The sequence below is a fragment of the Thermobia domestica genome, chromosome 3, assembly GCF_964235325.1.
Source record: "Thermobia domestica chromosome 3, izTheDome1.hap1.1, whole genome shotgun sequence".
Taxonomy (NCBI): domain Eukaryota; kingdom Metazoa; phylum Arthropoda; class Insecta; order Zygentoma; family Lepismatidae; genus Thermobia; species Thermobia domestica.
Genome location: NC_137456.1, coordinates 88898632 through 88913751, shown reverse-complemented (window position 1 = coordinate 88913751; position 15120 = coordinate 88898632). Strand labels below are relative to the sequence as shown.

The following is a 15120-nucleotide window of genomic DNA, read 5'->3' as shown; positions in this document are numbered from 1 at the left end:
TGAAAGGCAATTCTACTCAACTGAAGAGAAACCATGATCCTAGGATAAATAGGGATGTCTCAGGAAATTTCTACCGAAGATCCTGTTTTATACGAGAATCTGGGGTGCTGTGGCAGGGTTCACACAGAAATTTTCAAATCAATTTCCCTGACCTTCACTGACTAAAGTAATCAATTTCCCTGACTAACAGCTATTGCTGTTTACTAACGGCCTCCACCATCCCCATAGCCGTCAAACTCTCCTTAAGACAACCTTGTACAGTATTTTATAAAACCACATTAAATTTACAGTAAACAAAGCTGAAAAGGTAGATATAAAAACAAATACAAATCATTTATCACTACGATACGAAACAGCTACTCAAAATTCTGTAGTCTTGATGGTGTAATATCACTAAACATTTTAGTGTAATAACTAATAACCTTCAGTTTATATTGTTCCTTGAATACTTATAGAATGTACAAGTGTAACAATAAATTACTTATTATATTTCTACGGCTCATATGAACAAAACACTTCAATGTCCATTTTGAGTCACACCAAGTTTTCTTCTTCTGTTCCATAATTTCAATTTTTGCTTTTATTGCTTCTTCTTCCTGTATTGCTTCAAGCTTTAGTATTTTCCTTCTCTAATTTTTTTTATATCTTCTGTCAGTTTCTTCTTTTCAACTCTTTTTTTTTTTTTTTTGTCCTCTTCTGTACGAGTTTTCCTGGCATCTTTAAGATATTATTCGTAGCGCCTCCTAGCTCCCCTCACATACAACAACATCTGTTGTGTTATTGGCACCTTCTGTATTCTCCTAAAATACCTGATACAGTCATACACTCTCCTCTGTGCAATGAGGCTTTTCTCATGAATATTTTCAACCAGTAGTGCTTTGTTAACAGAGAAACCACTTTCTACACTTGCATTAGAGTGGGAAAATATTAGGCACAGCTTTACAACTTTCCATAAATCTTCATATGCCTTTCTGCCAAACAAAAGGGAGCCTCTTAGCCCTAGAAATCGTGTAGCCTCTTAGAAGTAGCATTATCCAAAAATTCACTAAAGTTTCCTTGCAAGTTTGAAGCAGCTTCATCACAAAGCAAAGCATACTGAACCTTTGCCTTCTCTGCAACAACGTCAGTAATACGATTTTATATATACATATATATAGAACTTGCAGCAATATTCCGAATCTTAGTTTCCCCTGCCTGTTTAGCCTGCTTGGCGATAACACAAGGGTCCAATGATGACAATGCCTGAACAGCTTTATATTTTAGAGGGCTCCCCTTAAGAATCTTCTTTATCATTTGTATTACAATTTTTTGAGCATTATTGTTGGATTTTTTTTTTTTTTTTTTTTTTTTTACATACACTTTAGATGATTTTACTTCTCGAAGAAGTTTCTTTGTCTGAAACCCAATATCAATATCCTTTAAGGGACGTAAATTGTCAACATTATCCAGGTCAATAGCAAACAACTTGTTTACGGTGACTGGCATTTTTGTTAGCTTAACAACTCGCTCCACTAAATTTCTTACAAAAGTCAGAAAATAAGTAGGGTGACAGCGGCTCTGGCGTCTGATATTTCTTCAAAAATGGTTCACAATCAGCTGATAACCTTTTGAAAAACGAAAGTTTGGGTTTTAGAAACACATTTTTCGTTTGTTCCGAAACATTATGAAATGGTCTGGTATATGTAGATTTTTTACTATTCACAAACTTTTTCACATCAAAAAAGCAGTAAGGCCCTGTCAACAGAAGTTACATTCTCCAGCCATCTAATAGTACAATGCTTGATAGGAAATACACTTTTCCCTGTTAATGCAATGAACTATGCACGACGAGCAGGTGAGTCATTAAAAATGTAGAAGGTATCACGCAAAAAACTATGAAGATACCACTAAACCACTTCCAGTCCACTTTTTATTGCCCCATTAATAACATGAAGTCCACAAACGCCAATGTTCACTAGTTGTTTCCCCTCAGGATTATCAACTTTCATTTTTTCTTCAAATTTATTTAAGAAACTTAGGTTCACATTTGGTATATCCATTGAAACCTGTAGGATGTTCCTTAATGGCAATGGACGTATTCCTTCAGTAAAGCAATCCAGAGGCATTTCAGAAGAAGCTCTTCTAAAAACCACACTGTTAAAATATTGGCCCCACACTATTAGTATTGACATAAAAAAAACTCACATAGGTAGGTCCATTTGATCCTGTTGCACAATTTTATTCAACGATTCATCAAAACAAATAACGAAGTTATCACATTCATTTAACCTGTCCTTAATTGCATTATCAAACTACGGTGCAAGTCCGTGATTTATGACATAAGAATATTTTGTAGAGCTCATCTGGAATTTGGAAGCAAATGCACTGTCTGAAAACAATAAACGAAATGTTTGTCCTAAATCTTCACATGAGTGTAATGACAGCTTGCTATCAACAACTTTCAGCGCCTACAAAATCTCTGCTGTTGTAACATTATCTTTAGTACAAAAAGTCTCTAGTAACTGCACTTGTGACTGGCGAGATGAAGCACTTTTGGACAGTGAATTCTCTTTTACATCAACTACACTACTACGGCATTTTATACTTTGTGATAAATCTGATTTTCCTTCCAGACTGGGATCTTTATGTTGTGTTCCTTTTACACCAGGTTCATCAGAAGTAATAAAAAAAAATCTTCAAAGATGACTGAGAGTGTACATTTTTGATCAAACTTGCATGAATTTTTCCCCTCGCATGTGGCAGTACTGGTTGGTGTCCCATATTACCAAGGCTGAAAGACTTCCTACACACCGTACAATAACCATGGTACTCGTCAGGTCTTTTTCTCAACCATCCAACAAACTGGGGATACTGTTTTGCATCAAGCCACCTTTCATTAAAATTAGTTTTCTTAGATGTCATCCTTAGATCCGTTTCAATCACATATAAAATGAAGATGAGCATGTAAATACAAGCTCAACAGTAATAAGTAGTATAATGGAACAGTATACATGTTTATTTGAGTGCCAGTGGCCTAAAAAAACACTACTATATGTGACTCTGCCCGAAGATACCGATCTTATGACGAAAATTTTCGATGTTTTGAATGTAGTAGTTTTGAAATCTTCAAACCCTTCTGAACCGAATAAAACAAGTCTCAAAGCTCTAACTTTAATACCTTTAATACATAATTATTAAATCACATCGTACACGACAAAGGACGACACAGTATGAATAAAAAGAAGTAATTACTTCTTGAGGTGAATGCAATGTTTTAGAAGCAAATGTTTAAAAAGAGTATCCAAATGCATTTGCTCCCATGTTTACTTATACAGTTTTTGAAGTATTTGCTTAAAAACTTGAAGGAAAAGCATTACTTCAAAAACAAGCAATTACTTCTTTTTATTCATACTATCCAAGAGCTTCCTCAGCCCTTCCTGCAGGGAGGACATACCCTCCAACCTCCTACTTCATCACTAAATAATGATGAGACAGAACTTACTTCAGACAGCAAATATTTTTTAAACTAAAAATATGGTCTATAAAATGTGAATAAATTTAACTTCGGAACAAAAATTTCATTCACTCAGAAAATAAGTTCCATCTCCAGATCTGTAGGTGCATCGTATACATCATTTATGAACTGAAATGATTTCACTGATTTCTCGTTCATTACCCTGACTTTCCAGGTCTGTGTGAACCCTGTGGGTATTTTTTTTTGGGGGGGGAGGGCTTACTTTTGCACCTACAAGACTGAAATTTTGCACAGACACTCAGCCCACCGAGTAGTATTTATCAGATTTTTTGACCTCTGCCTTAACGGAGGAAGGAAGGGGGGGGGGGGTTCAGAGAGGCAAAATGTTTTAAAAAAGGGATATTTTAACCAAAAATCCCTTTCTTCGCGATTTTCTCGCCTCAGAAACATGATGGAAGACATGTGAATGGTACCGTTTGAAAAGCAGTTCTATTCTGAAGAGAATGATGGGCGAACCATGGTTCTCGGATGAATATGGATGTCTCAGGAAATATTTTACCTGAGATCAGGGTCTTTTGTGGTAATCTGGGGCACTGTGGGGATTATTAATAAATATTTTCCGCGCCCTTATTATTCGAGATAGAAGCTTCAAATTCGTTACACACATTTAGTACACCCCGTAGTATTGCTCAGTTGATTTTCAGGTTTCTGCGCTAACACAGGGAGGGGGGTCCAGGGGACTCAAAAATATATATATATATATTTTCGGAGAAAAATTCCGATTTCTCTGAAAATTCCCCGCCTCAGGGACATGATAGGGAAATGAGAATGGTACCATTTAAAACGTTGCTCTATAAAAAAGTGGTATGAACTATGATCCTACGAAAAAATGAAATGAAATCTTAGAGTTTAACGCCCCGTTTATGCCTGTTAGGCAAAGGGAGAAGAATGTGTAAGGCAAGTGAATAATGGAAGAATTGGTGGAACGAGAGTGTAGGAGGAAAACAGAAGTAACTGAGAAAACACACGCACACGAAGTTGTCTACTACAAACTTACTTGGTCGGGATTAAACCAGGCACCCCCACGCACCGTCCCCCCCATCAACACTAGAATACGAACTAGTATTTCTTGTAACAAATTTTGCATTAGGTTAAAATTTACTTGTCATTTTGCACACTGGTTTCCATGTATTCTTACTCACTACAATAAATGAAATTTAATATATTTACGATTACGGCAACTCGAAACTTAGTAAGTCTTGGATTTGGTAATTTAAAAAACAATTCCTGGAAGTGAACCTGTAAAACTCTGTACCACAAAAATAAAACTCTTAAATAACATTTGTTTTTTTCTTTTGATTTGATATTATAAAATTACATCTATGATCGAAATTTCCACTGCCTAAATTGAGTTTTCGGTTTTTTATCCAAATAAAAAATGATTCGAAAACATTTCTTTCAGTGTTGCCAGAGCAAGAATGTAGAAGTTCTACTTCTTCAATTTCGTGTCCTGACTCCTGTGTAGTAGCAATACGGTGTAATAATCGAAGCAATTTTTCTTGGCTAAAATGAATAATTTGTGGGTTTGTTCTGAAGATCTTTTTCTGCGGAGTATCGGAATGCTCGTAGAAAGGATTTTTTTTTTTCAATCCTTGTGTATATCCATAATTCATTTTAGCCCAGAAAATTTGTTTCCATTACCACACCCTACTAAAATTGAAAAAAAAAAAAAAAATCTGCATGGGAACATCATATCAGACTGGATGGAGAAGTTCAAACGACAAAAACAGGAATGTCTGAAAGAATAAAGAAAATATGCAACACTTACGATATTAATTTTTCGGTGAAATCGCGAACTAGCTCTGAAAATACATTGTCCGCCTACAAACTGAAGAGAAATAATCGGTTTTCTCAGGGATTTATGAAGCGAACAGCATCTGTAGTTAGTCCTACGTAGGAACAACTAAAAGAAACATTTCTGCAAGAGGTAATGGACATATAAAGACGCAAAAGGAGAAAGCTCCTCCACTTAGGACACAAAGCTGAAAAAGTGGAAATTCCAAATACCTTGCTCTAACATCACTGAAAGAAATGTTTTCGAATTATTTTCTATTAGGAAAAAAGAAATTCAAAAACTCAACTTAGATAGTAGAAATCTTGTTCGTAGGTGGAAAGCATAATATCAAATCAAAAGAAATATACATTTATATTTACCAATGAAACAACCGATTTTTTATTTTATACGCCAAATCCTTTATAGGTGCGAATTCTAACGTAAAGAGTTAAAATGTGACTGATTGGACCGGGACTCGAACCCGGAACCTCCGGCATACCGTGCCGATCTGCTAACCATGTTACACAGAACAGCCACTCACTCTCTCACTCGAGGTCGGTGTTCTCATCTCGGACCACGTCAGTTGTACCACAGACCCCTGCTGTGATTGGACAGCCCTGTGTCCATATACCGAGAACTTTATGACGATTGTGATTTCATATATAAAAATCGGTTGCTTCCCTCCTCTCTCTCTCTCTCTCTCTCTCTCACACACACACACACACACACAAACCTCTAGCAGTATAGGCAGTCTTAAACCAGTTATCATCCATATCATCATCATCTTACCTGATGGCTTACTTTCCCCTAATAAAAATTTAGTTTTTTCTTTTTTTTAAAAAAATTGAAGTTTGCAAGAAGTTATTACCTGGCAAAAGTCGGAACATTTTTCAGATACTGTGAAATATCCTTTTTCATTGGAGCATCTAAAGAGACGCGTGTAATTCATAAATTCCGCTTCTCGTTCATAAGGTTTCTTTCCTCCTAAAGCTACCCAGAAGAAATTCTCAGGTTCCTCCCCTTCATTCAGAATCTGTAGGCTGAACGTTTCCTGTTGAATCAATAAAAGAAAAATTACTTATCTTTAATGGGTAGGAATATCTTTTGGAACTGAGCAAACGAAACACAAAAATACCTTCTTACTTACTGGAACACTTCAACAAAGGTTAATTCTTCCAATATTTCGGATACATATGTTTTCACAATTTGGGTCATTGGAGGAGGACTAGATTTACGAATGATACACTTTTGAAGGAAAAAGTACTTGAACACAGCTAAGTGATAAATGTGTTTTGTAGAATTGAAGGAAAAAAAAAAAAAAAGTGGTGTGATCCTTTCTTCATGTGCAATTCACTACCTTGCTACCAAGAAAATGTGACTTGTGAATAAGTTAAACCTTAAGAATCTATCAATTGTTGTGTGATTTTTGTTAATGACTTTTTATCATAATATCTCCATTATTGTCTAAATTTCCTTTCTCTCTATTCAAAAAACGTTTTTTTCTTTTCAAACACTTTTATCAACAATGAAAAACTGTCTAAAACGTGGATGTTCCGAATGTTCTATTTTGAAGAGTTTTAAGTGTCTCGATAAAATGTAAATATTACTCTTACCAATTTACTTCTGTTACGTACAGTAAATGTTCATTGTGGATTACTAGTGTTTATGCATCATATGGAACATCAACACGAACAAAATTAGCCCCAGTGTTTTCATGAAATTTCAATACTGTACTACTTGATATACAGTGCGTTCCACGAATAACACTAAGGCCCGTCTCCTGAAGAAACCGAGGCAGATAGAAACATGAAACCTTTTGTAACCTTCAAGGGACATAAAAGACAACATTATACTGATATGGAGAACCCCCTATAAGGTGCGCTCAAGGGGGTTACGGGGGGTAACTACAAATTTTAAATAGCAATCCCCACTGAGTGGTACCTCGTTTGAAAGATAATCACATGTAGAAACCAGTTTGGGGAAACTAAATGTCGCTAGCGTGTTTCTATCCAACATGACGGCCATCCATAAGTACGGTCGAAGTACGTTCCATGCATAACACTAAGGCCCGTCTCAGGAAAAAAACCAAGGCAGATAGAAGCATGAAGCCTTTTGTAACCTTGAAGGAACACAAAAGACAGCATTATGCTGATAAGGAAAATTCCCCATGAGGGGGGCCTAAGAGGGTTACGAGGGGTAACTACGAGTACTTCGACCGTACTTACGGATGGTCGCCATGATGAACAGAGACATGATAGCGACAAGCAGTTTCCAGAACTGGTCTCTACACGTCATTAGCTTTCAAACGAGGTACTACACGATGGGGGTTGCCATTTAAAATTTTATAGTTGTCCCTGTAATCCCCTTGAGCGCACCTCATAGGGGGTTCTTCATATCAGCATAATGTTGTCTTTTATGTCCCTTGACGGATACGAAAGGTTTCATGTTTCTATCTGCCTTGGTTTCTTCAGGAGATGGGCCTTAGTGTTATCCGTGGAACGTACTTCGACCCTACTTTACGGATGGTCGCCATGTTGGATAGGGACACGCTGGCGTTATGTAGTTTCCAAAATTGGTCTCTACACGTGATTACCTTTCAAACGAGATACAACACGGTGGGGATTGCTATTTAAAATTTTGTAGTTACACCCCGTAACCCACTTGAGCCCACCTTATTGGGGTTCTCCGTATCAGCATAATGTTATTTTTATGTCGCTTGAAGGTTACAAAAGGTTTCATGTTTCTGTCTGCCTTGCTTTCTTCAGGAGACGGGCCTTAGTGTTATTCGTGGAACGCACTGTATACATGGAGGAGCTAATTGCTTTCTGGTCCGAGAACGGTATTAGAAGGGAGATACTCGAGAACAAGCTGCTTTTCATAGAAACGAGATGTATATACACACACATATACGAAATTCTTAACTAGCTGAAATGCCAAGTGAAAAATAATGGAAGGCGTTGCCTCTGTTATTATGAGTGAAATAAATAACAGAGAGCAATGCCTTTGGCGCTGCTCCTCTCAATATAAGTGGAATAAATAAATAAATTCCTTTGCCCTTCTTCTTAAACTTAGGCTTAAATATCATCTGGATTGTCATCGATCACCTTAATGACCTAGAAACCTATGGATTCGACACTAATCTCGATAATTTTTGACATTTTACTTTTCATGTCTTCACTGCCCTCCTCATAACCATGACGCTGAACGTAGACAAACAAAATCAGATGTGTAACTATTTACCTCAGCGACCCCGAAAACTATAGATCGCACACTAATATCGGTCGTTTTTTAGTTTATTTTTACGTTATCTCCTTGTCAGTCCCGCCCTAGTGATGTATTAGCCTCCCTGAAGCTGGAATGCTAGGGGCGTCTTATCTCCACAGGATTTTTTTTTTTTTCTCATTGTAGATCATATGTATCCCGTTTGGTTGAAATCAGGGTGGATTGATTTAAATCAGTCTGATTTAAATCATGATTTAAATCAAGATTTAAATCACTTGATTTTTTAAATAAAAATCGTTGATTTAAATCAAATTCCGAAATAAATTAATTTAAAGTGAAAATAGGTAAAATCCCGTTTCTGTTCTGTTATTTCGATTATGGAAGTTAATAATCATAGCACAATGAGACTCAAATGTACAGTATAGTATGAAAACAAGTGTCATGCAGAGGATGATTAGGGAAAATCCCGTTTTGAACAGGTAAGGGAGCAATCCTGCTTTCTTCTTTTCGTAACATTGGGTTTGGGCTTTAAAATCGTTAACTATTTCAACGGGGAAATCACCATCGACATTTAAGACGAAAATTCTTTTTTGTGCGTGTCTGTGTTTGTTTGTTCCCAGATAATCGGGCGTATTTAGAGGGATCCTATCCCCTCCCCCCTCCAAAAAAATTGTTAATTTTATAATTTTAGGCGAAATTTATGTATTTCATGCCGCAAGCTAGTTCTGAGTTTTTAAAAATAGGTCCCTGTTAAGTATCAGTAATTGTGAAAAAAGTGTCATTTTGATAAACGTTGTTGCACTTTTTCCTTAATTCTTAGCCTTTTAAATGATATAACCTATTTTTAGGTGATAAGGTAGAATCTTCATTATTCGATTAAAAAAGTACCAATAAGGCTTTTTACTTCGTTTTCTTCAAGACTAGAGGCATTTTAGAACACGTTACATATGCTTTCACGCATTTCTGCGTTGAGGCATAGTGTGTGATGACGTCATAAATTTAAAAAGATATTGTTTGTTAAGCATATTATTATTTTTTTTTTGGCAGGTTACATTTTGCATTCAGAAGACTGAAATTTTGCACACTCGTTCAGTGCATCCCTTAATAATTTTCAGATCTCTACGTGGAAACAGCGGGGTCCAGAGGGGCAAACATGTCTTTAAAATGGATATTTTTAACAAAAATAGCTTTTTTTCGTGATTTTCCCGCCTTAGATGGTGGCATATGAATGGTACCGTTTGAAAGGCTGTTCTATTCTGAAGAAAATGATGTACGTAGTATGCTCCTAGGATAAATAGGGATGTCTCAGGAAACTTACCTGAGATCCTGTTTTATACTGGAATCTGGGGTATTTGGGGAATATTATTTTTCGCAGGCTTAGAATACTTTTGCGCCTACAAGATTGAAATTTTGCACATTTACTCAGTGCACCCCTCAGTATTTTTCAGATTTGTTTCAGATCTCTGCCTTAAAACAGGCGAAGGGGTCCACAGAGGTAAAAAAAATAATAATAAATAAAATAAAATAAAAAAATAAACATAAAAAATTGTAAAAGATATTTTAACAGAAAATTCCTTTTTTCGTGACTTACCCGCCCCAGATACATGATGGAAACTTTTGAAGGGTACCGTTTGAAAATTTGTTTTATTCTGAAGAGAATAATGTACAAATCATGATCCTAGGATAAATAGGGATGTCTGAGGAAATTTTTATATTACATCCGGGTCATCTGGGGCATTATGGGAATGTTCTTAGCTCACTGTTAAATAATTTCCTCACCCTTACCACTCAAGATAGAAGCTTGAAATTTGGTATACACATTTAGTACACCCTTAGTATTTCCCAGTTGATTTTGAGATCTGTGCGTAGACACAGGGGAATCCAGAGGGGATCATTTAAAAAAAAAAGTAAAAAGAAATGCCGATTACTCGCAAAATTTCCCGCTTCAGGGACATGATAGGGAAATGTGAATGTTACCGCTTCAAAAGCTGTTCTATTCTAAAGAGAGTGATGTATGTACCATGATCCTAGGATAGATAGGGATGATGCTGTAGCTGCTTGACTGAAAGTCTATAATTTACCTTTGAAAAGAGCCATAATTTAAAAGGGTTAAGAAACATTGCTTGGGATTGATATAGGTTAACGACTGGGAATAATTCAAAATTCAACCCCAATATTTTCACTTAAATGGCATAATTAGCATTTAATACTAATTCCTAATGCTTTTTCTTCAGTTCGCGACTTGTATTATACGAGGAGAAAGATTTGATTTAAATCAAAAAAATAGATTTAAATCAAAAAAATCAACAAAAATGATTTTTTTTTTAAAAAAAAAATCATGATTTTTTTCCACCCTGGTTGAAATTAATGTTTCGTATACATTATGCCCTCCTGTTTCCCTTTAAGATATGCATTTTAATCATAATAACATGCTTTAATAATAATAAAACTTACGTTAGCCTATGGTTGACTCATGTATCAGAACTCATCAAACTTGGTGAAGTGGTATAGGAGTAGTTCGGGGCCAAACATTTTTACATTTCATTTTTATTATATAGATTGTAGTCAAGAAACTAATTTCTTTAAGAAGAAACCAATAAGTCTTATATCCTCTATGGTCCGGATGAAATTAAAATTTTTCGAAATTCTGTCAGTAAAGAATTACAACTTTTTTTTTTTTTTTTTATTTTGTTTCTTTGTTTGAACATTCTAGTAAATGTAAATATCACGGAATATCTTGTCTATATCATGTAGTTAGAACAAAGGAATACCGAGTCGGATATACGAAAACAGTGGAAAAGATATCACAATATTGCGAGCGGTGATTATATTCAATGAGAAAAAGCGGAAAGGCTATTACTCACCGTAAAACATATATAGCAGAATTTTCTTCTACATGCAACAGGTAGCGCTTTCGGAAGATGCAACTTCCTTCATCAGCCTGTGGTAGACTTCAAAAAGGATAAAAAAACATGAAGAATGGTTAAAAGGTTAGGATATGTAAAAAACAAATCTTCTGTCAAACATTAAAACACACGGGAATAGAAACTCACTGACATTGTGCACTGCTGTTCACTGTTTTCTGTTCTTGCTTTCCAAATGGTGAAAGTATGTACTGAAAAGATTACTCCAAATAATATTTATTTCTCCTCTATCCAGGTTAAGTGAGGACCTTTCTTTGTGAATATCATATGATTCTTTAATTTTTCGTTCCGTTGCTGTTTTTGCTTTTTCAATTAAATATGATTCCACGATATGATGATTATAATCTCTAAGATGCGTTGCTAGACAGGATAACTGTTGCGGATTCCGAGATTTCGAGGTACGAACGTGCTCAATTATTCTAGTACAAATGCTCCTTTTTGTTTGACCTATATCACTTTATCACACTGATATTTCACCCAATAGACGCCACTGCTTTGTAAAGGGTCAGTAAAAAATGCTTTAAAATTGGTTTTGTATTTATCTATAGATTTTGAAGGAACTTCTGAAATTTTGATGTTGTCTCTTTGCAGAATCTTCTTGATTTTTGCTGCAAAATGTGGAACCAAAGGGACACCAATCCATCTGTCAGTTACGGCATCTGTTGTTGGTTGATGGTGGGTGCCGACGATCTCCTGTTGTACCTGTTTGTACCATTTTAATAATAAAGGTTTTTGGAAACCATTTTCCTGTCCAATTTGTAATAAATACTGTATTTCCTTGTTGAGATCCTCAGAGAGGTCTGAAAGTAAAAGAGCTTTCCTAAAAACGTTTTTCCAAACATTTAATTTCTGAAGCCATGAATGTGATGATTTGAAGTTGATATATTTTGTACCAACAGACGGTTTGTGGTATACTGAAGTAACAAATTTATTGTTATGTCTTCTAATGATAATGTCAAGAAAGTTAAGAGCTCCATTTTCTTCAAGTTCCTTCGTAAATTTTATTCCAGGGTGAATCTGATTAAACTCACCGAACAGTTTATTTAATTCATGAGGGTCCTTGTACAAAATCAAAGTATCATCAGTAGGACAACCCAAAAGTATAAAAAGCATAACAGCAATTTACACATATGGTTGGTACCTTCAACATGGTTGTGGTTGTCTAAGGGTCCGGAAGGAACTAATTTTAAAAGCATAATAAAGCATATTTTTTGAAAATAAAGCATAAAGCATAATTTAAAATATATAGCACAATTCTTGGAAAATTCTGTTTAACTGCAAGTTTAACCAATATTTACAGTGCAAAACCTTTGAGAACATAACAATGCAACAATGAAAAGCTTATTTTTATTTCTGTAAACTTTTCGGTATAATCCTTTGAAGTGGAGAAAAGAAAAAAGGAAAACAAGAATAAACCTTTCCGCCAACAATGAATAAACAATAATTTTATTCTAAATGTAACTGCGCAGTTATGTATGATGATTCGAAATGTACAGAAAGTGCACAAGTACTCCATATGTGTACCTCTTGAACTTGAGCACTTTTGGTGGCATCTTTTACTTTCCCTTTTTGCATATATGCACCTCTAAGGGGCACACAAGCGATAAAAAGACTGACTCGAGTAAAGCATCTCTCTTTATAAATGCATTAAGTAGAAAGCATTAAATATGAAAGAAACTGGTTGCATAAAATATTAATCAATAGATCAAGATATTTCGAATATTTAATGTATAGTAAATATTATACATTATACACAATTTATGTTAAACAATGATTGAAATTAACAATAAAGCATAATTTGGAAAAATATAAAGCATAATTAAGCAAAAAAATAAAGCATAATGTGGGTTGCTCTGATCATCAGCATATCGAAAATATCTAATACAAGGAAACTTAGGAAGGATATTTGTTTCAAATATGTCCAGTACCAAATTAGAAAGTATTGGAGGAAGGGTACTACCCATAACCAATCCATCGTTCTGTCGAAAAATGGTATGTTCAAATTGGAAGAAATTGCTCCTTACACAAAAGGCTATTTATTAGCCGAGAGATTAATTGGATTTCGTATGGGTTCACTTTTAGTTTAAGTAAAGCCATTTCCACTAATCAATTTTGTCGAGCCAGGTCTACTGATATTGATGGATACATTTCCACATTATCAAAAGATGCTAAATGAATGGAATTTGCAGCAACAAAGGAATTCAAGCATGTTTTCAACTCCAAACTGCTTTAGCCGCGTATCTAACTGTAATATTATATGATACGAGTTTATCACACAGCCATACGATGATGAAAACCAGCTACTATTCGTCTCAATCGAACATTAGGTTTATGTATTTTTGGAAGCCTATATATGATTTGTAAGGCTGGATCATGGATTTTCAATTTTGTTTTGATTTCATCAGGAATTATAGAAGAGCCATTAATCAACCGATTGGTTGCTGTTATCAAGGATTTCAATGGGTTATCCTTACATCTAGTAAAACGAGACTTTTTGGCACATTCGTATATTTTATCCCTGTATTTTTGTTTTGATATTATTTAATATATTTGATATTGTTATTTTGATAGTGTATATAGGTCAAACAAAAAGGAACATTTGTACTAGAATAACAGAGCACATTCGTACCTCGAAATCTCGGAATCCGCAAGTTATCCGGTCTAGCAACGCAACTTAGAGATTATAACCATCATATCGTGGAATCATGTTTAATTGAAAAAGCAAAAACAGCAACGGAACGAAAAATTAAAGAATCATATGATATTCACAAAGAAAGGTCCTCACTTAACCTGGATAGAGGAGAAATAAATATTATTTGGAGTAATCTTTTCACTACATACTTACACCATTTGGAAAGCAAGAACAGAAAACAGTGAAGAGCAGTGTACAATGTCAGTGAGTTTCTATTCGTGTGTGTTTTAATGTTTGACAGATGATTTTTTTTTTTTTTTTTTTTTTTTTTTTTTTTACATATCCTAACCTTTTAACCATTCTTCATGTTTTTTGTATCCTTTTTGAAGTCTACTATAGGCTGATGAAGGAAGTTGCATCTTCCGAAAGCGCTACCTGTTGCATGTAGAAGAAAATTCTGCTATATATTTTTTGCGGTGAGTAATAGCCTTTCCGCTTTTTCTCAGTGAAAAAGATCATTACCCAACACAAATACGTTATATTAAGGAACTTTCGGTAATTGATCTTGAGGTAAGGCAGGAAAGCCTTTGGACTTCAGATGAGGCCGTGAATAGGTTTCTTAACCAAATGATGGCTGGGACAGTATTGAGTGAGAAAATTCGGAATAGAAGATGCTATGGAAGAGTTGTAGGGAGGCGGAGCGGTGGGCGATTTTTGTACGAGCAAACTGTGACACGGACGAGGCGGGGTTAAGAATCCCTTTGTTCCAACGCCATACATATTATTATATTCACATAATCTTGTCAATGAAATGTTATCATTCTTAAATTCTTACAGGACGTTATGGATAACATACAGACTTATCAAAATAATGAAAACACCTGAAAAATGCAATCTATCTGATTAAGAGAGCATGGGACCAACGTCAGCCTGCAGAAAAGCTCTGATTCATCGTGGAATGGAGGTATATAGGCCATGAATCGTTTCCAGAGGAGTATTATACCATTCCTTATGCAATGCAACACTCTGTTCCGTCAGCGAGGATCAAGGACGA

At 35.3% G+C, this 15120-nt stretch overlaps 1 protein-coding gene across 1 annotated transcript in view; it reads right to left on the bottom strand.

The window, feature by feature from the left end:
- The window catches only part of fliI (FLII actin remodeling protein), an 83560-nt gene that overhangs the window by 6093 nt on the left and 62347 nt on the right, over window positions 1–15120 (bottom strand). Inside the window, exon 21 of the mRNA XM_081751265.1 lies at window positions 6157–6339. Within this exon, the coding sequence (XP_081607391.1) occupies window positions 6157–6339 (183 nt within the window). The remainder of the gene's footprint in view (window positions 1–6156; window positions 6340–15120) is intronic.